Source organism: Acanthochromis polyacanthus, chromosome 19 (assembly GCF_021347895.1).
Source record: "Acanthochromis polyacanthus isolate Apoly-LR-REF ecotype Palm Island chromosome 19, KAUST_Apoly_ChrSc, whole genome shotgun sequence".
NCBI classification, from domain to species: domain Eukaryota; kingdom Metazoa; phylum Chordata; class Actinopteri; family Pomacentridae; genus Acanthochromis; species Acanthochromis polyacanthus.
In genome coordinates this window covers 628,005-652,022 of record NC_067131.1, presented here as the reverse complement: position 1 = coordinate 652,022, position 24,018 = coordinate 628,005, and the positions used below count along the sequence as shown (strand labels likewise).

General features: G+C 40.1%; 2 protein-coding genes across 3 annotated transcripts in view; one reads left to right on the top strand and one right to left on the bottom strand.

The window, feature by feature from the left end:
* si:ch73-127m5.2 (uncharacterized protein LOC561202 homolog) overlaps window positions 1-24,018 on the top strand; it is a 179,108-nt gene that overhangs the window by 66,821 nt on the left and 88,269 nt on the right. The gene's annotated exons all lie outside the window — the stretch shown is intronic.
* Window positions 17,964-24,018, bottom strand: part of LOC110959431 (glutamate receptor ionotropic, NMDA 2C-like) — a 60,305-nt gene continuing 54,250 nt past the window's right edge. The window contains exons 15-16 of the mRNA XM_022206296.2: window positions 21,975-22,207; window positions 17,964-20,825 (exon numbers count right to left, since the gene is read on the bottom strand). Coding sequence (XP_022061988.2) covers window positions 19,266-20,825; window positions 21,975-22,207 — 1,793 coding nt within the window. The 3' untranslated portion in view covers window positions 17,964-19,265. The remainder of the gene's footprint in view (window positions 20,826-21,974; window positions 22,208-24,018) is intronic.

Here is a 24,018-nt window from a genome sequence, read left to right as displayed (position 1 = left end):
CGGAGAAGGTTGGAGCCATAAAATGCCCTAAAATAACAACTGATTGCATGTTTTCAGGTATTTCTGGTACATTTCTGGTTGCTCTCTACAGCTGTCATTCTAGTCAGACTGATTTTCCTTCTTTAGTGAGATAGCATCACATTTGGATAGAAGGGAAATGAACGTTTATTTGGATACCGTTTAAAATTAATGAGAAATCTGTGCATATTCAGAAGTAATGTGTTACAGAATGAATGATGGATATCAGCAGCAGATGTTTGTTTCCGGCTGAACAGAGGGATGGAAGGAGCTGGAAGATCTCACAACAGATATGGGGTTTGCTTTAGAGCATGCTGAACTGAATGCACATTTGTGTCCTTCATGCTGAGGAGCTCGGGGCAGGAAGGACGGCTGGTCTGTTCTTGTCAGTCGGATCTGTGGGGCAAAGCCAGCAGTGTGAGGACTCATATCGGGTCAGGACCCGGTCACTGAGATCCACTGCTGCACACCACAAACCAGCCTGTGGAAAATGTGCTGCTTCATGAGATGATGACGGTGATTTCATGTTCAGGACAGCGAGGAGGACCAAAGCCTGTCCTCATTAGAGCGCCTTTGTGTTTCTTTAAAGGTAAATCCTAAAACTGTGGGTGGAGCTCAGATGCAGCAAACATGAACTGCTTTGAGTTTCTGCAAGTAAGAAAATGTTCTGGGTCCCAGGGTTAGGGTTGGGTCAAACTCAAGCCTTCTAGATGATGCTTATCTATGTAAATATCTGATCACTGATGGCCCTCAGGATTGCAGAGCTGTTAACACATTCTGTGTTTTTATGGCAACACTATATGAAGCTGTAGTGTGAGAATGAAGTAAAAGGTCACAAGCAGCATTTGGCAGCAGTGAATTAGTCCTTGCTCAGACACACACTAGAATTACAGACGAGGACAGAGAATCATAACAACTGAAGATGAAATATGAAACCAATCTGAAAACCTAGAATAATTCTGCAGCTGTCCTGATGAAGCGTGTCACGTGTTGTTGAGCAGAAAATCAAACTTGGAGGCAAAAACTTGTTCCTCGAATGTTCAGGTTGTGCAGAGTGTTTATTTCAGCTACACAACAGCGACACACATCCCTGCTATTTACTTACTCATGACTACAGACGGGTTCTATCAGCAGTGATGAGGAATAAGAGTATTTGCTGACAGACTCTGCTGATGAAGGTCGCCGTGTCCCTGGATCCTCAGATTCTTCCTTCCAGGTTTCTGATAGCTGCAGCGTCCTCGCTGATTTCCTCGGGGTGCAAACTGAAATGGACTCTGCTCATCTCAGGATGTCTTTTTCCCGCTTTCATTTTGCTGGTCTGACTGTGCTTTTTAGGAGTCTTTACACCAAAGTCCTCTGTATGTTCTGGCCTTCATTGACTACATCAGGTCTGTCCTTCTGGAAGCTGGAACACTTCAACAAGTTCCACTTGTGACAAAACTTGGTTTTCCAAACAAACCCCCAGTCTGACCCAAAAATGGCTCCAATGTCCTGTAATTTTACATTAATAGTGGACTAAATGAGCAGGAATGATGTGAAAGGAAAACCCAGAGAGAATCATCACCTCATGCTGCTGTTTTGGTTCACTTTAACTTTTACTGCTCTCATAGACTCATTTTTAGAAGAGCAGGAAGCTGTTTTCAGTGAAAAAACTCTAAAACAAATTGCTCTGTACTACCAGGTCAGCAGTGTCACTGAACTAAGTCTGTAAACCTGAGAATCCATTAGACAACGATCCGTTAAAAAGAGTCAACAAGTCTGAAAACTGAAGTCTCCTTTAATAACATGAATTACCTTCTTCTTCTCCATAGAACAGGACTGAAGCTCAGATTAGAGGAGGAAACAGACTCATAGAGGATATCTGTAGCTGATGATTAAACTGGTAGAAGATATCTGTAGCTGATGATTAAACTGGTAGAAGATATCTGTAACTGATGATTAAACTGGTAGAAGATATCTGTAACTGATGATTAAACTGGTAGGAGATATCTGTAACTGATGATTAAACTGGTAGGAGATATCTGTAACTGATGATTAAACTGGTAGGATATCTGTAACTGATGATTAAACTGGTAGGATATCTGTAGCTGATGATTAAACTGGTAGAAGATATCTGTAGCTGATGATTAAACTGGTAGAAGATATCTGTAGCTGATGATTAAACTGGTAGAAGATATCTGTAACTGATGATTAAACTGGTAGGATATCTGTAGCTGATGATTAAACTGGTAGAAGATATCTGTAGCTGATGATTAAACTGGTAGAAGATATCTGTAACTGATGATTAAACTGGTAGGATATCTGTAGCTGATGATTAAACTGGTAGAGGATATCTGTAGCTGATGATTAAACTGGTAGGATATCTGTAGCTGATGATTAAACTGGTAGAAGATATCTGTAGCTGATGATTAAACTGGTAGAAGATATCTGTAGCTGATGATTAAACTGGTAGGATATCTGTAGCTGATGATTAAACTGGTAGAGGATATCTGTAGCTGATGATTAAACTGGTAGAAGATATCTGTAGCTGATGATTAAACTGGTAGAAGATATCTGTAACTGATGATTAAACTGGTAGAAGATATCTGTAGCTGATGATTAAACTGGTAGGATATCTGTAACTGATGATTAAACTGGTAGAAGATATCTGTAACTGATGATTAAACTGGTAGAAGATATCTGTAACTGATGATTAAACTGGTAGAAGATATCTGTAACTGATGATTAAACTGGTAGGATATCTGTAACTGATGATTAAACTGGTAGGATATCTGTAGCTGATGATTAAACTGGTAGAAGATATCTGTAGCTGATGATTAAACTGGTAGAAGATATCTGTAGCTGATGATTAAACTGGTAGGATATCTGTAGCTGATGATTAAACTGGTAGAGGATATCTGTAGCTGATGATTAAACTGGTAGAAGATATCTGTAGCTGATGATTAAACTGGTAGAAGATATCTGTAACTGATGATTAAACTGGTAGAAGATATCTGTAACTGATGATTAAACTGGTAGAAGATATCTGTAACTGATGATTAAACTGGTAGGATATCTGTAGCTGATGATTAAACTGGTAGAGGATATCTGTAGCTGATGATTAAACTGGTAGAAGATATCTGTAGCTGATGATTAAACTGGTAGAAGATATCTGTAACTGATGATTAAACTGGTAGAAGATATCTGTAACTGATGATTAAACTGGTAGAAGATATCTGTAACTGATGATTAAACTGGTAGAAGATATCTGTAACTGATGATTAAACTGGTAGGATATCTGTAACTGATGATTAAACTGGTAGGATATCTGTAACTGATGATTAAACTGGTAGAAGATATCTGTAACTGATGATTAAACTGGTAGAAGATATCTGTAACTGATGATTAAACTGGTAGAAGATATCTGTAGCTGATGATTAAACTGGTAGGATATCTGTAACTGATGATTAAACTGGTAGAAGATATCTGTAACTGATGATTAAACTGGTAGAAGATATCTGTAGCTGATGATTAAACTGGTAGGATATCTGTAACTGATGATTAAACTGGTAGAGGATATCTGTAGCTGATGATTAAACTGGTAGGATATCTGTAGCTGATGATTAAACTGGTAGGATATCTGTAGCTGATGATTAAACTGGTAGAGGATATCTGTAACTGATGATTAAACTGGTAGAAGATATCTGTAACTGATGATTAAACTGGTAGAAGATATCTGTAACTGATGATTAAACTGGTAGAAGATATCTGTAACTGATGATTAAACTGGTAGAAGATATCTGTAACTGATGATTAAACTGGTAGAAGATATCTGTAACTGATGATTAAACTGGTAGAAGATATCTGTAACTGATGATTAAACTGGTAGAAGATATCTGTAGCTGATGATTAAACTGGTAGAGGATATCTGTAGCTGATGATTAAACTGGTAGAAGATATCTGTAGCTGATGATTAAACTGGTAGGATATCTGTAGCTGATGATTAAACTGGTAGAAGATATCTGTAGCTGATGATTAAACTGGTAGGAGATATCTGTAACTGATGATTAAACTGGTAGAAGATATCTGTAACTGATGATTAAACTGGTAGGATATCTGTAACTGATGATTAAACTGGTAGAAGATATCTGTAACTGATGATTAAACTGGTAGGAGATATCTGTAACTGATGATTAAACTGGTAGGAGATATCTGTAACTGATGATTAAACTGGTAGGATATCTGTAACTGATGATTAAACTGGTAGAAGATATCTGTAACTGATGATTAAACTGGTAGAAGATATCTGTAACTGATGATTAAACTGGTAGAAGATATCTGTAACTGATGATTAAACTGGTAGAAGATATCTGTAACTGATGATTAAACTGGTAGAAGATATCTGTAACTGATGATTAAACTGGTAGAAGATATCTGTAACTGATGATTAAACTGGTAGAAGATATCTGTAACTGATGATTAAACTGGTAGAAGATATCTGTAACTGATGATTAAACTGGTAGGATATCTGTAACTGATGATTAAACTGGTAGAAGATATCTGTAGCTGATGATTAAACTGGTAGGAGATATCTGTAACTGATGATTAAACTGGTAGAAGATATCTGTAACTGATGATTAAACTGGTAGAAGATATCTGTAACTGATGATTAAACTGGTAGGATATCTGTAACTGATGATTAAACTGGTAGAAGATATCTGTAGCTGATGATTAAACTGGTAGGAGATATCTGTAACTGATGATTAAACTGGTAGGAGATATCTGTAACTGATGATTAAACTGGTAGAAGATATCTGTAACTGATGATTAAACTGGTAGGATATCTGTAACTGATGATTAAACTGGTAGGATATCTGTAACTGATGATTAAACTGGTAGGATATCTGTAACTGATGATTAAACTGGTAGAAGATATCTGTAACTGATGATTAAACTGGTAGGATATCTGTAGCTGATGATTAAACTGGTAGGATATCTGTAACTGATGATTAAACTGGTAGAAGATATCTGTAACTGATGATTAAACTGGTAGAAGATATCTGTAACTGATGATTAAACTGGTAGAAGATATCTGTAGCTGATGATTAAACTGGTAGAAGATATCTGTAACTGATGATTAAACTGGTAGAAGATATCTGTAACTGATGATTAAACTGGTAGGATATCTGTAACTGATGATTAAACTGGTAGGATATCTGTAACTGATGATTAAACTGGTAGGATATCTGTAGCTGATGATCGTGCTGCTGCTGGCTGTCGGTCAGGAGGTGGACTGGTTAATTAATGGTTTCTGTAGCCTGCAGTGTGTTCATGTGAAGTGTGTCGCTGGCAGACCAGAGGAAGTGTGGACCGGTTTCTTGGCTGTGCCGTCGGCGGCTCGTCTTGGGGTTTTGTTAATTTGCTGAAATAATCGCTGCCAAAACTCTCCAGGATCCGTCACCTTGGAAGGACAAGAGGAGAGAGTGTTGCTTTATAGTGTTGTTCTCACGACGTCAGCGGCTTGACACCTTCCACTCACAGCTTCAGCTGATGGCCCACAGCTTCTTCACACAGAAATCCAGATCTTCCACAGCTGATTTAGCCCTCAGCACTGGCCTGTAGCTCCTGCTTGTTTCTATTCTTTCTGGGTGAGGTTTGTCTGATGATATATAGGTTGTGTACACACAGCCCAGACCTGGATGTGCCACACCAAAATTGCTCCCCGAAAAACTCATTGAGAAAGTGGTGTGCCTCAGGATTGGAGCCTCTGGTCTAATAGAGGTTGGTGACAGTTTGGAAGGGATGAAAAATCAGGCTGATCAATAAGAAGCTGAGGAAAATGCCACATGAGGTGCAGGACATTGAACCACATCATCATTTTTCAGCCTTGCCTCCTAGAAATTACTTTTATATACTACTCATTTGTTTCCTGAACAACACTGTGGTAAGAAACATAATTGTGGTGCAGATTATGTTCATGGGCTGCAGAGTTTTCAAGGAAAGGAAGTGTTTGTTCTGCAGTTGTAGGGGTGAATGGAGATCATTGGAAACAAGCTGTTTCAAAGACATATTTTAGCTCGGCAAGACTTTAAATTTAAAGAACTCCTGTGTCAGAACATGCAAGATGTATTTTATTATAGTGGTTAGCTGTGACAGAGCCAGTTTTAATTATTTATGCACAGTAAAGGAATTATACAATAAGCATAAATCAGCATCACGTTAAAAGCACAAGTAAAGTCAGGAACTTTAGCAGTCTAATACTTCAGTAAATCTGTGTATTTACTCCCTGGTACTGGTAATAGTGAGCTTTAGCGGTGCTAGGAGGCTAGCATTCTGCCTTGGCTTCAATTCTTCAGGCTAAGCTCAGCTAGCCAAATGCTAGCAGTAGCTTCATACTTACAGCACAGAATGAGTAGGATTATGTAATTCTATAAGTTTGTGTCCACAATTAGTGATTATTACCTTTAATTGACAGAAGTTACTGTAGTGGAACCTTAACTAACTAAAAGACAGCACTGAAACCAGGGTGATTGTTTTATTGGAAAACAATTAAAATGCAGTACAAAAAAGAACAAACACAGAACCAAAACAACAGAAAAACACAGAACACACACAGAACAAAACACACAGAACCAAAACACACAGAACAAACACACAGAACAAAAACACACAGAACAAAACACACAGAACCAAAACACACAGAACAAAACACACAGAACAAAACCACACAGAACAAACACACAGAACCAAAACACACAGAACAAAACCACACAGACAAAACACACAGAACCAAAACACACAGAACAAAACACACAGAACCAAAACACACAGAACAAAACACACAGAACAAAACACACAGAACCAAAACACACAGAACAAAAACACACAGAACAAAACACACAGAACAAAACCACACAGAACAAAAACACACAGAACAAAAACACACAGAACAAAACCACACAGAACAAAACACACAGAACAAAACACACAGAACAAAACACACAGAACAAAAACACACAGAACAAAAACACACAGAACAAAACACACAGAACAAAACACACAGAACAAAAACACACAGAACAAACACACAGAACAAAAAACACACAGAACAAAACACACAGAACAAAAACACACAGAACAAAACACACAGAACAAAAACACACAGAACAAACCACACAGAACAAACACACAGAACAAAACCACCACAGAACAAAAACACCACAGAACAAAAACACTACAGAACAAAACCACACAGAACAAAACACACAGACACAAAACACACAGAACAAAAACACACAGAACAAAAACACACAGAACCAAAACACACAGAACAAAACACACAGAACAAAACCACACAGACAAAAACACACAGAACCAAAACCACACAGAACAAAAACCACACAGAACCAAAAACACACAGAACAAAACACACAGAACAAACACACAGAACAAACACACAGAACAAAAACACACAGAACAAAACACACAGAACAAAAACACACAGAACAAAACCACACAGAACAAAAACACACAGAACCAAAACACACAGAACAAAAACACACAGAACAAAAACACACAGAACAAAAACACACAGAACCAAAACCACACAGAACAAACACACAGAACAAAAACACACAGAACCAAAAACACAGAACAAAAAAAAAACACACAGAACCAAAACACACAGAACAAAAAAACACACAGAACACACAGAACAAAACACACAGAACAAAAAACCACAACAGAAAAACCACAGAACAAAACCACACAGAACAAAAAAACCACACAGAACAAAACACACAGAACAAAAACACACAGAACAAAACACACAGAACCAAAAACCACACAGAACAAAACCACACAGAACCAAAACACACAGAACAAAAAAAAAACACACAGAACAAAAACACACAGAACAAAAAAAAACCACACAGAACCAAAACACACAGAACAAAAAAAAAAAAACACAGAACAAAAACACACAGAACAAAACACACAGAACCAAAACACACAGAACAAAAAAACACACAGAACAAAACCACACAGAACAAAACCACACAGAACAAAAACACACAGAACAAAAACACAGAACAAAAACACAGAACAAAAAAAAACACACAGAACCAAAACACACAGAACCAAAACACACAGAACAAAAACACACAGAACAAAAACACACAGAACCAAACACACAGAACAAAAAAACACACAGAACAAAACCACACAGAACAAAACCACACAGAACCAAAACACACAGAACCAAAACACACAGAACAAAAACACAGAACAAAAACACAGAACAAAAAAAAACACACAGAACCAAAACACACAGAACCAAAACACACAGAACAAAAACACACAGAACAAAACCACACAGAACAAAAACACACAGAACAAAAACACACAGAACAAAAAAACCACACAGAACCAAAACACACAGAACAAAAAAAAAAAACACAGAACAAAAACACACAGAACAAAAACACACAGAACCAAAACACACAGAACAAAAAAACACACAGAACAAAACCACACAGAACAAAAACACACAGAACAAAAACACACAGAACAAAACACAGAACAAAACACACAGAACAAAACCACAGAACAAAACCACACAGAACAAACCACACAGAACAAAACCACACAGACGTCTCACAGTTTTACAGCCTTTGTTTATAAACTAACACATTTTTCCTCTGTGGACCAAAGTATTTATGACAGGTTTTTATGTAAGACTGCATTTATTGATATATTGGGTTCCTCAGGATGGGACAGATGTAAGAACACATGAATGAATGAATGAATGAATGAATGAATGAATGAATGAATGAATGAATGAATGAATGAATGAATGGACACAGACATCATGCCTCTGGTTTGAATCTCACATTGGCAGGGATAAAACTTGTTGTACAGCACTACCTTCCCTTAAAAGCATTTTTGAAATTGCAAATTAATCAACAAATGAAATTCCATCAGTCATCTACGGTTTTATAGAAAAATAACAAGCAGCCTAGTTTTAAAAAAAAACAAAACATCTTTAACAGAAAAATAGACATTTTTCTCTCTTTTTTTGCCTTAAAATGAATCCTTGATTTGCTAATTAAGATCCAATCTACCTCATTCAGTTACTCAGCTTTCATTTAAAGCAAAATTCTCGACTTAACCTCTGAAGTGACGACTTCCATCAAAGCTTTTATTATTCATGATTGCAGCAGCTGGTTTTGGAAAGCGGAAAATTTCATATTAAGTGCAAAAAAAAAAACCCAAAACCAGTCTTTTCCTCAGCGAACATGCTCCGGACTCCGTCTGCATTGTTCTGCTTATTTGATTTCCCTCTTTCCTCAGAACAGATTTGAATCGGAGTTCCTGAATGGACGAGCTCATTCCCGGCCCAGAGATGGGAGCGATTGAGGGAAGTTGAGCCTGAAGATTGCTGAAGTAATTAACGTTCCTGCTGGCTGGCAGATCCAATCGTCCTGTTTAAAGATACGACGAGCTGCACACACACACACACACACACACACACACACACACACACACACACACACACACACACACACACACACACACACACACACACACACACACACACACACACACACACACACACACATATATACATATACAACAGAGCTCAAATTCAAAGTCTAATTGGTCCTGTCGCACCATAAACTGCCGTCACTCTGAAGCTGCTTTGATGATTTGGTTCATGAGATGAAGTCAGAGCAGAGCGTCTGTCATTTCATCACGTCTCTGCATGGCTGTCAGTGAAATAGTAACGATGTTTCTCTCTGCTCTTTAATATCATTGCAAAGAAATTGCAGGTTTTCAGGCTGGAAATGAAGGCGTGAGTGTGTGGGGATGTTTTCTGTTCCCGGTTTTCCCTTGTCGTCGTCGTCGTCGTCCTGCAATTCAAATTCTAATCCCCTCTCTGTTAGACACACAGAAATAAATCTCTCTGCTCTCCTGCTCACTTCCCACCTGTTCTCATATCAGCTGTCCTAATATTTCTCCTTCCCTCCTCCCCCTTTCTCTCTCCTCTTTCCCTCCCTGATTCTCTCCATCTCCTCTTAAAGCCACCTCATCTCCTTCCCTCCTCCTCCTCCTGTAGAAATTCTCAGCCATCTCTTCTCCCCATCTCTCTCAAAAACCTCCTTTTTTTCTCCCTCCTCTCGAATACCCTCGACCGGTGTCCCACATATTTATTTTTTCTGCTTCTCTTCATTTCTTCCCACATTTTTTCCATCTCCTCTTTCTTTCCCACCTTTCAGGGAGGCCAGCCTTTTGTCTCAAGGTGACTTGGAGCATCTGGACTTGTTGCTGAGATGTGAGGCGGTTTATTGGCAGGTGGGAGGTGTGAGGAGACCGGACTCCGGCCCTCCGGAGCCTCCAGACGTTGTGGCCGGCGACCCTGTCAAGGTTGTTGAAAATACATAGAAGCAGCATCTGAGCTCCAGATTCTGTTGGCCTTATTTTAAAAGAACCCCAAGCAGATGAAAGAGCTGAACGTCCCGGTGGACATTTGTGACGTTTGTCTGCATGAGTGAATAAATGAACAACGCTTCAGCTTCAGGGTCCTGAAAGATTCCTGATGTGGAGATTAAATCTTCACGCTGGTAAAGGCGCCTAATTGTTCCTCAGCTCTCCATTTGCCTCCGTCCCTTCATCTCCGTCTGAGTGTGACATTTCGCGTGTGTGTGTGTGTGTGTGTGTGTGTGCATGCGTGCGTGTCTCGGTACGTGACGTCTGCAGCCGTTCCAGCTGCTCCATTGATGTTTTCAGACTCACATCTTTCATCATCTGGCAGACAGTCCTTCATGGGTCCTGATGTAAGACAGAAACACGTCCAGGCTTCATCCTGATTATTACGCTTTATAACCGCAAAACACTGGAAAATGTCTGCATTATTTGATGTAAAACTGAATTCAAGTTGAAATAACTTCAAATTCTAAACTTCAAGCCCAGAGTGTTTTTGGATGACAGAAGATTTTTTTTTTTTACTTTTGTGACATTTTTCAAAATGTTCAAATTTTCACGTTGAAATTCGAGGTCAGTGAAGTCACATAGACGGTTCCCGTCCGTTAGTGGTAAAAAACATTCCAATAAATCTCTATTTATCATCACTTCAATGGTAAAATGAGCGTTTCATCAACTATCCACAGTTAATTTGGACGTTTCCACCTCTAATATGGAAGAGGACCAAACCACAAGTCCACCATTTTCCAGCTTTGGAGAAAAGAGAAAGTTTGATCCGTTCCAGGCCTCTGATTGGTCAGATGCCACGATGTAGTGTGATGTAACATAGAGTGATGTTCTCTGATTGGCTGGAAACCACATGCTTCATGACATCACTAAGAGGCGGAGCAACAACGTCTTTAATGTGTGGAAGTTACTAAAAATGATCTGTGATGATGAAGAATTGCTGAAATGAGCTCGATGAGTCATTTTCTTTGTCACTTTGAGGACAAATTTGAAATCTACTCTGGACTGGAGCAACTTAAGTTTAAATTTTGCATTTGTAATTGTTGGTAGTACATGTGGCCAGTGCTTGAAGGGTCACTGCTCCCAACATCTGTGTGTTTGTTGGATGGGAAAATCCTGAAGTATTACACTCTGAATTTCTACACTGTTAGGAGATAATGCTGTTGCTCACAATATAAGTAATTCATGACATGATGCAATTATTTCCATTCTTTGCAAGGAATCTGGAATCTGTGATCTTTGATTTTCTTTATACAATGAATTTTAGGGTCTGATCTCATCAAAAGACAGAGATTAGTCCCTGTCTCAGTCTCTGCTCTTTCTAAGCAGCAAGCGATGCAGCTTTACTACGGACTTTCCATTCAAACTTTTTGTCTTTGACAGTGATTTGGTTATTCCAGGAGCTAAAACACAAAATTTAATCCTTTGACCAGCAGTTGGGTTGTTCATCCTGATATATTTCCCCTCTTTAGGGCCATTAGGAGTCATCAGAGGCCTGGTAGATCTATACAGAATACTAGTAGCTTGTAAAAAGTCTCCATACACTGAGGAGAAATTTGTAGATTAGCAGGCAGTGGGTTCTGGCCCACTTCAAGCACTGAACCTAATGTGGTTTTTAGATATTAACAACCTGAAGTCTGTAGTAGTGTTTGAAAATCAACCTCTGAAGAGGAGGATGAAGACAAAGTATTGGACAATTTACATTCTTACTACTGTATATGGAAAGTATCTCATCCCAATATGTCTTTTAGTTGTAAAGCTTTTTCACTCACTAACATGAAAGTAAACTGTAGTTCAACGCTAATAAAAATGATGAATGTCAATGTGTTAAAAACTGGAAAGAAAAGCGACAGTTGCACAGATTTAAAGCTGTTAAATGTGGATAAATGTGAGCAGAGAGTCACAGCCGGCCTTGGAGTGTCTAAAAGGTGTTTACAGTCTGCTGCCTGTTCTAATGAATGACTTCCTGTTTTACCACGGTGGAGCTGAGAAGCTCTTCTGGATGATTACTGAGTAATGGAGAGCCAGAAGTGAACAGCCTTTTATATCAGCATCACAATGAAACATTTAAAGTGAGCATTCAGAACGCTTACAGGCTGCAGAGATGTTAATATGTACAAACGAGAAACGATGGAGACGCTCACTGGTAGCTGCAGGTCAAGTGAAGTAAATGAGGGCAAACGTGTGCATTCAGAGCGAGCTACAAGTAAATCATTCTAAGTGGTGTACTTGACTGAATAATGAGGTATAAACAGGGTCAAACAGATGCCAGGACAAAGTATTTAACAGAAATCTTCTATTTTTGCTTATTTGTCCCTCACATGTTTCACATCATCAGACTAATTTTAATGTAAGACAAAGACAACCCAAGAAAACACAAAAGCAGCTTTTAGTTGATGATTTTATTTTTTGAAGGTAAAATGCCATCCAGTCCCTCTTGCCCAAAGTGGAAAAGTTATTGCCCCCTTAGCTACCAAATGACCAAATTCTGCAGCATGACAAAGACCCAATGAAAGCACAAAATCAAGTCCACCTCTGAATGGCTCAAAAAGAACAAAATGAAGGTTTTACAGACAGATCACAAACATTTAACCGTCATTGTTGCTGCTATGGGCGGCCAGTCAGTTATTAGGTTTAGGGGGGCAATAACTTTTCCACAGGGTGATGATGGTTTCAATTAATCTTTCATAAATGATCATTAAAAACTGCATTTTGTGTTTTATGGGTAATCTCTGTTTAATATTCAATAAATATAAATATTAGTTTGTTGATCAGAAACATTTAAGTGTGTGAAATATGCAGAAACAGAAGATTTCTGTAGGGGGGCAAATACTTTTTCACATCACTGTATGTCCATAGCTGTTATAAAATGGACTATAAACTACAGATGGGTGACAAATTAGAGGAAAACTCAACATAAAATGTCTTAGTAAGGTGTTGAATCACCAGAACAGCTTCATTCTCTGAGGACTGAAGCTCCGTTCTTTCAGACAATATTCAATTATTTGTTGTTTGATGACGGTGTTGAAGACCTCTGTCTGAAATCCACCATCGCTGTTAAACGAGGTTGAGATCATGTCATACATAGCAGATAATTCACATCATTCATAATCTTCTAGCTGTTCAGTTAGTCCTTGTGTACGGTAGATCTGGACATCCTAGAAGAGATGCCTCCTACCAGGATAGAGAGCACCAGTTTTGTTTAGTTTGTTTTTGCACTCTTTGTATTAGCTTTTGTTACTGGTGGTGGGTGCTGATGTACTTATGATTGGCTGGGGGGGTTTAGTTACTTTGTTTTGGGTTTAGATAGTTTAAAAACTCTGTTTGTTTTGTTATATTCTGTTCTTTGATTGAGCAACACTCACCAGTCTTTTTTTTTATTGTCACTTTTATGTTCCATTCGCCACCAAGCAATAAATCCTTCGCCTGAACCAGTAACATCTGGTTATTTTTGTTGCCTCCAGCTACCTTAGAGGTTGGAACGTAACAATCACATTAATGTGGCTGCCATCAAATGCATTCTGTTGACTAGTTTCTGACCCTTCCTACTAATGTCTTTCCATTGGTCTAAATGCAGATTCATGGTTTCTGTTAAAACATGAACCAGTGGAGCGGTCTTTGTGGCTGAAGCTCCTGCCATCTGTGCCCAATGATTGCATTTCAAAGTCACGGATATCTCCTCTTCTTGATACAAATCTAAAACTAAATCAGATTCATGTGAGCTGCTCAGCGTTACCGTACATCCAACAGAACAGACTGATGCTAACTCCTTTATTGTTCTGTACTGTGTGGTCCATCTGGGTTTGTTGTGTTTCTTAACACATTTTTGTAGGTTTATGTTTTTATTTCTCATCCTTCTGTTTGATTTCTACTAAAAATCATTAAAATTAAATGTTGTTTTATATGACATGGATATACAGTAAAAACAAACTAAAAACCATGAAATATATTAAGAATGCACACATATTTATTAAAAACCTTCATACACTGCAGTCTCTTTTGTAGACACTATATTCCACCAAACAGTGTTGTAGATAATTTTGTCAGTATTGAGTCTGGTAGTGAACTGTTGATTATCGTAATAATATTTATGCTATTTTTAGGTTTTAAACCCCAAGCTTTTACCCAGATATGTCATGTTTTTCCTTCTTTACGTTACACTAACATACAAGTCCCTAGAAGGCATTTTATTGATGCCCTGTAAACACAAACTGATTATTCAATAACTCAGTAACTGTAATATGACATGTAAAATCATGTTTCCCCTTCTGTTGCAGGATTATTTTTCACAGCTGCAAATGAACCTCAGTGTGCTGAAGTTTTACGTAATCAACCAATCAGCTCATCCACTGATGTCTATTTATTCAACAAACACCTCCTTTCTAGAGCAGATTCTGTGATTAAAGCATTCCAACATCATTTTATGGAATATGACACATGAGTAGAAGCGTGTAGTTATTTTGGAAAATAATTTAGTCTAAAAATACAAAGTCACTTTCATTTACTCTCCTGATTTTAACTTTGTCTTCTATAAACGGCAGGATTACAAGCATTGAGAGAAGTTTGGTTTCACTCATGTTCAGCTGTGACCATTTCAGTAAAAGCTTTTTCTTCATATATTTTCCTTCTGTATATCCATACTTCCAGACTTTTCTACCAAAAACAGATCAAATCAACCTCCACTTGTGTAAATCCAGGTTTCTGGTTGACCGACAAGCAGGTCTTAATTACCAAATGATGCTGAGGCCTTTGTGCTCTTCAGGGATGAAAAGAATTGCAATTAAACCAAACTCTAAAAATATGGGATCATAGGTGAGTGGAGGATTAAATCAATATTATGGTCCAACCCGAGGCAGTGCTGCAGTAACAAAGCCCAGAGTAATAGAAAAATCAAAGCGCTCAATGTTTGGACTGCTCAACATTACTCATCTGGCCTCCTGAATGGAGTATTATCTCCTCATGATAACAGCATAGAGGGAGAGTAATTGCCATGGCAACAGGTCACCTTGAGCTGAAGTAGCTGGTCTTTCCCCGGTCGTGCTTCAGGAGTAAATTTTAGGCCATGTCATGACTACAGGTTCACCAAACCTCCACAGAAACCTTGTGGAGTTCCAACACGGTCTCACGGGGATTCGTGAAACTGTTACGTAAATTTTTTGTTTCTTTTTCGTGCGCACCAACACGATTTCGTCATGTTTTTCGTGCCGCTCACCACGAAATGTTTTTCGTGTTGCTCACAACGAAACCCGCTGTGGTAATCACAGCTGAAAGTGGTTTATACCAGCGGATTCATGACGATCTAAGCTGTCCATCGGCGTATACTGCTTGTGTGATCGCGTTTGCGGCCGCCGGCCGCCGGACATTCTTGAAATTCCTATGCAAATTGGGGAAAAAAAAAAAAAAAAAAAAAAAAAAAAAAAAGGTAAGTGTACCACCGGGTTATGGTTATGGTTAGGGTTATGGTTAGGGACGATGTCATGCAAAATATAGCGTTGGATTCGCCATGGTTTTACATTAAAAATATAATACACACATTCGTTTGAAATACGTTCTGGGTGGCACGAAAAGTCCGCCGTTTAAAATACATTGGTGCGCATTTCGTGGTGAGCGGCACGAAAAACATGACGAAATCGTGTTGGTGCGCACGAAACCGAAACTAAAACTTACGTGACAGTTTCACGAATCCTCGTGAGATCGGGCTGGGAGTTCACTGCATTGGTTGAGCCGATTTTTTTTCTTGTTTTTTTTCCTCTCCAGTCGTATTCGTGTCAGTCAGCCGCCATGTGACCCAAACAGCAGAAGGAAAGTCCTCCTGGATGCTGCAGCAGATGACTGACCTCCATTCGACAGATCAGAGGAGGACGCTTTGATCGCCGACCAGATCCTCTTCTGCATCTGCTCTTCTTTTCCCCCTCTTTCCAACTCATCTGTTTTGTCCTTTTTTAACCTTTAATGAAAAGTTTTGGGAAATACAATACAGTAAATAAGACAGTGTAGCAAGCAGTCAGTTAGCTTAGCATTAAACCTGGAAACAGCCAGAACAAGCCTGTATGCACTGTCATACATTTTAATGTAAAGTTACTGCCAGTTTTTTACCGACATTATTAGCGTCACAGCTGTAACTTGGAGTCATCTACAGTAGAAATGAGCTTTTCTGTTTCTAGACTACAACTAGCCTTTCCAAGAACATACTGTATTTGTGCCATACTGATACATTTAACTGCACATTACACTACATGTTTGTGTTTGTGATAAATGGAGGTCTTCAATCATTAACTGTAGTTTGGGTTTTGTTTTTGTCATGCTGAGTCTGATTTTTCTTTTGTCTTGTTTGTGTCACTTTGTTTTTTGTAACTATTTTCTGCCATTTTGCATCTCATTTGTGTCTTTTTGTGTCTTTTTCTTTTGTTTATGTTGTTTCATGTCTTGTGGGACAGTTTTACCTCTTTCCTGTTTTTTCTGACCGTTATTGTGTCTTGTTTGTGTCATTTTGTGTTGTTTTATGTCTCCGTTCTACTGTTTTGTGTCTCGGTCTTGTCATGTTGTCTGGGTTTTTTCCCCTCATTTGTCGTTTTGTGTCTTGTTATCTTTTTGTATCGTAATTGTGTTGTTTCATGTCTTGATGGGGCAGATGTCATTTTGTGTCTCATTTTTCTGTTCTGTCTTCTTTGTGTCGTTTAATGTGTCGTTTTGTCTCCTTTGCGCTTCATTGTGTCTCATTGTTCTTCGGTGTCTTGTTTGTGTGATTGTTGTTTCATTTTGTGTAACATTTCTGTTGTTTTGTGTCAAGTTTGTGTGGGTTTGTGTAGTTTTTCTTGGTCGTTTTTTCATTTTTCTTTTGCCTTATTTGTGGGTTTTTGTTGTTTTGTACCTTGTCTGTGTGGTTGTGTGTCCTCTCTGGAGGTTTTGTGTTTGTGGGTTTTTTGTTCCTGTTTTGTGTCATTTGGTTGTGATTTTTTTGTTCAGGTCACACTCAGTTTTTACAGCAGCCTATTGTTAACTGTCATTCTTGTTTTCCAAAAAAACCATCAGATTTTAACCACATTTTTGAGAAACACTGCTGTTAGAATTCTGCTCTATTTTTATGGCAGTTTATTACAGTGTGACTTTATGCAAAGCAAAGAAAATGCATCTTTTATCTACCACAAAATCCTACATTTTAAGTCCCAGATACAGAACCTTAGTGAGACCACAACTTCTAATTTTTGCTCTTTTGTTTTTGTTCAAACAAACAAAGAGCAATGACCATTCAGACTAACTTTAGATGTGATGTAAAGCAGATTTTCTAGTCTTTGCTACAACACTGGGCTGTTAGCAGCAGCTTCATATTTAGCGTACACATGAGAGAGTTTTCTGGCTCTTGGCAAGAATACTCAGAATGTCTAGCAAGCCTTTTTCCATTAAAACACCATTTTTCTCCACGAGCTACGAAAAGGCAGAAAGATCAAGGCTTTAGAAAGAAGCGGCACAAGCGCATGTTCTTCCAAAAATGCTCTTTAATTGGTCTAAGTGATTAAGTACAGGGTGAGGGAACCAGGTAATATAGATACTAGAATAGCTTTCAATTACCTCATTTAAATTTGATCATTAAACAGTTAGAGACGGGAAAAGAGGGATGATGAGGGAATATAAAAGAGTGGAAAACAGAGAGTGATGAAAATCTTTATATAGGCCAACTAAGAGAATTAATACGGTAATAACAAATGTTTCAGTAAATCAGCAACAGTTTTACAAAAAGAAAAACTCAGTGTGCCAGAAATGTGTTTAGAAAAACAGTGACTATAAATTCTTATATGTAGAATACATGAATATGACACTAACAAGCCTGAAATAACACGTTTCTCTATATTGATATAGTACTTAGAATACAGAATTGATTTAAGGTGAGGCCCTGTGTGATGTTGTGCTGTACTGAGGCCTCAGTGAGACCCAGTGAGGAACAAGAGTCCATGGTTTAAGACACCTAGTGCTGGTCAGTGCTGTCCCAAACTGTCGTCACTTTGCAGATTGTGTTCATATGGACGGCTTCTTCCTCTAACTCATCACTAAATGAAGATGTGAAGGGTTTAGCTCCAAAACATTATAAATATTTAAAGAAGGTACCTGAAATTCATCAACAGATGTCTCAAAATGATTATTTCATTCTAGAAAACTGCTGCTTTTCTGTATCTCGAGTCAAAGTGTTTTAATATTTAATGTCCCGTGTTGGAATTAAACTCTTCACGTCACATCTGGCTTCAGACATCGTGCTACAGTGGCTGCTTGTTTTTGGTGCATTTTAAAGAGACAATCCCTCATTCCTCCACCGTTTCTCTCCAGTCTGTAAATGGTTCATCCACTAGACGACACCCAAGACTGAATCCCAACCATCCACGAGAAAATATACACAACAAACACACAGCATGAAACCTCTGGTTATAGTTTAACCATGCACCAACACCATGGACTGTTGGGAATCTTAGTGCACATTAAAGCACAGACAACACACAAGCGTTGTTCGTAGGAAAGCAGCAAGTGAGCTAAACCTGGAACTTTCCACAGATCTCTCAAGGTAAACTGGCAACAGTGCAGTCTTCTTCGGTGGTGTGCATCACATCAGTCCTAAACATCTGGAACATCTGGAGACCTGAACTTCTGTTGTTTACCACACAAACAGAAAACCAACAGTTACTTCAAACCTTAACTTTACCTCTCCACATTAATCTAACCAGTAAACTCTCCCCACAGTGGTAATGTTTAAGAGTCTTCTGTATCGTCTTAAGAGGTCCTTATGGTTTCAATCAGACTTCTGATTCCAGACTGGACACCCGTCGCCAGGGTCGCAGCACACAGGGGCTCCCCATAGGCTGACCCCCTGCTCCCTGACCTGCCTGAGCCTCTGATCCAGTCTGGGACCCCTGATAGACCCCGTAGGCCCCATAAACACTGTCCTGGTACAGCAGGGCCCGCTGGCCCCCACATCGCCCACCACCACAAGCCAGCAGCTGGCACACCGGGCTGGGGCTGGGGTGGCTGCTGGAGGCCTGGCTGTGGTGCTGCAGGTCCAGGGGGCCGTGGTAGAGGGGTAGTCCAGGGTAGGAGTTCAGGTAGTGGGCATACTGTCTGCTCAGCAAGCTAGTGGCTCTACGAACCATACCCCGCCCTAACCCAGTCCCGTGTCGCACTGCTTCTCCGTATGTGGGCAAGTGGGCGGAGTGGGAGTAGCGCAGCCTCTGGCCTTTGCGCCCATTTGGCTTCCTCTGGTCCTCCCTGATGTGGAGGTAGGCCTGGTTCCTTGGGAGGCACAGGTTGTTTCTTAGATGGGCAGGGTTGTAGGCCTTGGATGGTGTGGTCGGAGTAAGAATGCATGGGAACAGGTCCGGCAGGGTGGAAGGTGACTGGCTGGACAGGGACGACTGGGATTCATCAAGCTGGTGGATCTGCTCGCTGCCCCAGGTTGCTTTAAGAAATGATGGGCGGCGATGTCTGCGTCTCCCCCTCAGCACCAGGTCCTCTGGAGGCCAGGAGCTGTAGTTGTCCACTCGAGGACATATCCCCTCCTCGGAGTAGATGTTGTCCACGCTCGGGGCAGAGATGTGGTTGTCTTGGAGGTGGTTGGCTTTGAGCTCACTCAGGCAGACGGGACTTTTGTCGGCCTTTTCTTGGTCCCCGTGGATTCTCCTCTCTATATCCCCATCGTCACACTGAAAACTCTTGGACCTCCTTTTTCGTCGGGAGAATCCAGCATAGACGTGCTGGCTTTGGGGCGAGGAGACGGGATGTGAGGTGTAGATGTCGGGCAGCTGGAGGTCAGTGTAGGAGATGAAGGGTGAGTGAGGATGGGTGTCTACGTAGAGTCTCCCGGTGGTCTGGTAGTGATGTGGGTGCTGATGAGGGAGTGGTTCACCTACAGCCAGGTGCGGGCTGCTGAGGCTGGACACAGGAAGCGGTCTGTCATATAGACACGAAGCTGAGCGTGTTGGAAGCGTGTATCGCAGTGGAGTCGGCCTGGTCACGCCTCTCTGCTGCTTCAGAGACGTCACGGTAGTCAGAGGTGGGGTTAGAGAGCGCTGAGGAAGAGAGCAGTGGTTCTCTGTGATGTAAGCAAACCCTCCCGGTACAGCCTCCGTGGAAACTTGTGGCACACGAACAGGCAAGCTACCACCATGACGGCTCAGCTGCTCGATGGTCTTTGTGGCGTTGTCCAGGGAACACTCAACATTGGCAGTGGAGACCAGGTCTTTGGCAGTGCGAAGCATCTTCAGCATGTTTGCTTGAGCGTAATTGGAGGTCAGGTCAGGTTTGGCCAAACCGGAGGAATGGCCAGGATCCTCCACTCCGTTGAAACAACTGTAAATACCCTGATGAAGAAAGAGACAGATGAAAAAGAAAAGTAAATTAACAAGTCAGTGGTAATTAAGTCCACAAACTGTTTGACCTTGAATTGCTCCAGTGGTCCTAAAGGGACAATTTCATAGATGGGATTTTAACCAATTTGTGAATCTCAAAGTGTTGACCTACCTCTTTCATAAAAACCCCACTGGCAGTTGAAGAAAAACTGATTTCATTAATATCTCAATTTTATCACTGAGGCGAGTCTTAGTCACAAATTCATTATGTATTCTCCCGGGACTCAAAGAAAAATGGTTTAAGCTGAAAGGATTGCCCCAGTAAACGGACACGGACACAAACGCCTAAAGTCCTTTACAGAACAGTCTCTAACTCCATGGACAAACAAAGAGCCAAATCCCATGGCTGCTCTCTGCTTACAGTTGGCTGAGAGATCCTGAAAGAGCCAAATTTAATTTGGTCCTTGGGGCCGCCCCGTACGGATTAATGATCTGATAGTCATTTAGCCGTTAATCTGATAAAACCCAGATCCAGGCACAATGGTATAATTACACAGTAGGAGGCTGCAGTCCATGGACATTTCCCTGGCTGTAGCTTCAGCCAGAGCTTTTTGCCTCAATAACCACATTCCCAAACAACATTATCAACAAACTGGGTAGTGATTTAGGCTAATTGCAAATGAACATTGGCAATCAAAGTTAAATGCTGAGTAAACGCCAGAATTAGAGCTGCTTTTCTGTCTTTTATCTCTCCCCTCCCTTCTCATTCTTAATAAGAATGCTGTTCCATTTTAGCTAATATTATAACAAGGTCCTCCAATGATTCCATGTAATTACATGCAAATACAGCCATTTGCAATAATTTATCATCACATAACTGCTCCTTCATGTAAAACAGCACATTAGACTGAGAAAAAGCCAACGAACCACTTAAAGACAAAATAATGGACCAGGCAGTCTTTCAATCTCCCCATCAAGCTGTTCTACAGCTAATCCAATTACAGCAGGCCAATCAGTCACTTCACTGAATATTCAATGTAAAAATTAGTGAAGCAGCTTCTCAGCCCCACGTCTTCAATCAAACCAATCAAGGATGCAAAAACAGCCCGGCTCTTCCACAAAAACAACGTCACAGTATAGTGGCAGACGTGCAGATCTCACCCTGCTGATGGCCAACAGGAAGTCCAGTTTCTGGGATTTGTGTAGGGAATGTCGGAGCTTCCAGTAGAGCAGATGTTCCCAGGCAAACACCAGCAGGCTGAGGCCCATCGCCACCAGAAGCATGTAGAAGACGCCTGCCATGTTGTCGATGTCCAGCTTGCTGCTCATCACTTCGTTCTTCTCGTTCTGGCAGATTCCCGACAACCAGACCGTCTCCAGGCGCTGGGTGTCTCCTGGAGGGACGGAGGTTTGGGGGAAAGAGGCGATAAAAGGGAGAAATATGAGCAGGAAGAGGGTGTGAGATGACGTTTCAGAACAAAGAACACATGATATGACACTAGAATTACTCTAAGATACAGACCCTACAGTATTATAAGTATTCATCCCCTTTAAAGTGGTCCTATTCTAAAGCTTTTAAATGGTCCATCTGGGTCAGTATAATTTGGCTTTTCTGACATTCATTTACAAAAAAAGACTTATTCCTGTCAAAGCGAAAACAGATTTCCACAAAATAATGTCAGTTATTTAAAAATACAGCATCTACACTAAGTGACGGTGTGAGTATTTACCCCTGTTAGGTCAGTATTTAGTAGATGCCCCTCTGGCAGCAACAACAGCAAAACCTTAATGCCCCCAAACTGATCAAGTTCTCTGATTGCACAGGAATGATGAGTGAACAGACATTTTCAAGTACAGCCACAAATCCTCTGGTGCATTTAAATGACTTTATAAGAATCTATTTTCACTTTGAAATTAGTCTTTTTTTTAAATTCTTTCTTTCAGTATTTGATGTCCTGGGGTTGAGAACAGTTTGGTTTTCTGCAGTCCACCTCCAGCTGCATGACGAGGATGTTTGTCATAAACGTGGAAGTTCTTCCGTAACATAAATGCAGTCAGCATGTCTGGATTTTCCTGTTTGGAGGCGGATAAAAGTTTTGTTGTTAGAAAACGGTTGCATCCAAACTTCTGGGAGTGAAGAGCAAACAGGAAACTACTGATGCCAGTTTTCTTACATTTTGTGGTAATTCAAAGAAATTCTGCTTGATTTTCTTGTTTGTAGACGAGGCCACAAGAATAATTTAGGATCTGTTTGATATCGCAGCCTTGTAGGTGAATCACCAAAGAGCTTGAGGCTCCAGACTTTTGGTTCAGTTGTTTTCTGTCTTGGTTTGTGATCCATCCTCAGTGATTAATGTGTTCTTCATCAGGGAAACTTGAGTTCACATGGACTGACTTGAAACAATTTACTCTTTAAAAACACTTTGTTTGTATGTTTTGAACCCCTGTCCTTCTCTCCTGCAAACAAATCCAGTTTAGATGTGAATATTCTCAAATCAAAGTGTAAAATCAGCTCCCCGCTCATTTATTCTGGTGGAGAGTTTTCACAAATATCCAGCATGTGTGTATAAAATAAGACTTCTGTATGATTCCTACTTGAAGCTGTAGCGATAAAACAGTGGAGTCATGAGTTGGAATATTTCACTCAGTAGATATCATATAGCTTAAGGGGGCATAAGTGAAGTGGAAAAGCAGATTTTGTGTGCATAATATATTGTTATTATTCTGTTTCAGACCCAGTGGAGCAAAGAACCCAAACTGCAAAATATAACAGGCTCCTTGTATTTGCTCACTGCAGAACACACACTCTGTATATGTATATATATATATATATATGACTGTTTTGTCTTGATTCTTCAGGGATGTAAATGCATTTTTACTAAGCTGATCCATTTATATGTAAAGAACTTAGTGCTTGAACACATCGTCCATTAGCTGTCATTTCCATGTAAGCCTCTGAGCAGCCGTCTGCAGGGAGCACGGCCCATTTTATCGCTCCGTTACCGTATGTTGGCCATAAACACGCCAGTTATTATATCATCACAGCTACTGTGAGCATGCACGTCGGGTGCTCTTAAGCTCTCAGAGGAGGGAGGATATTAACTCCACACCAGCGGCCGTCATGGTGAGTGTGTTTCTGTCGGTGTGTACGTAGGTAGGGTGTGTGTTTGTGTGTGTGTGAGTGTGTAACGGAGATAATCACATC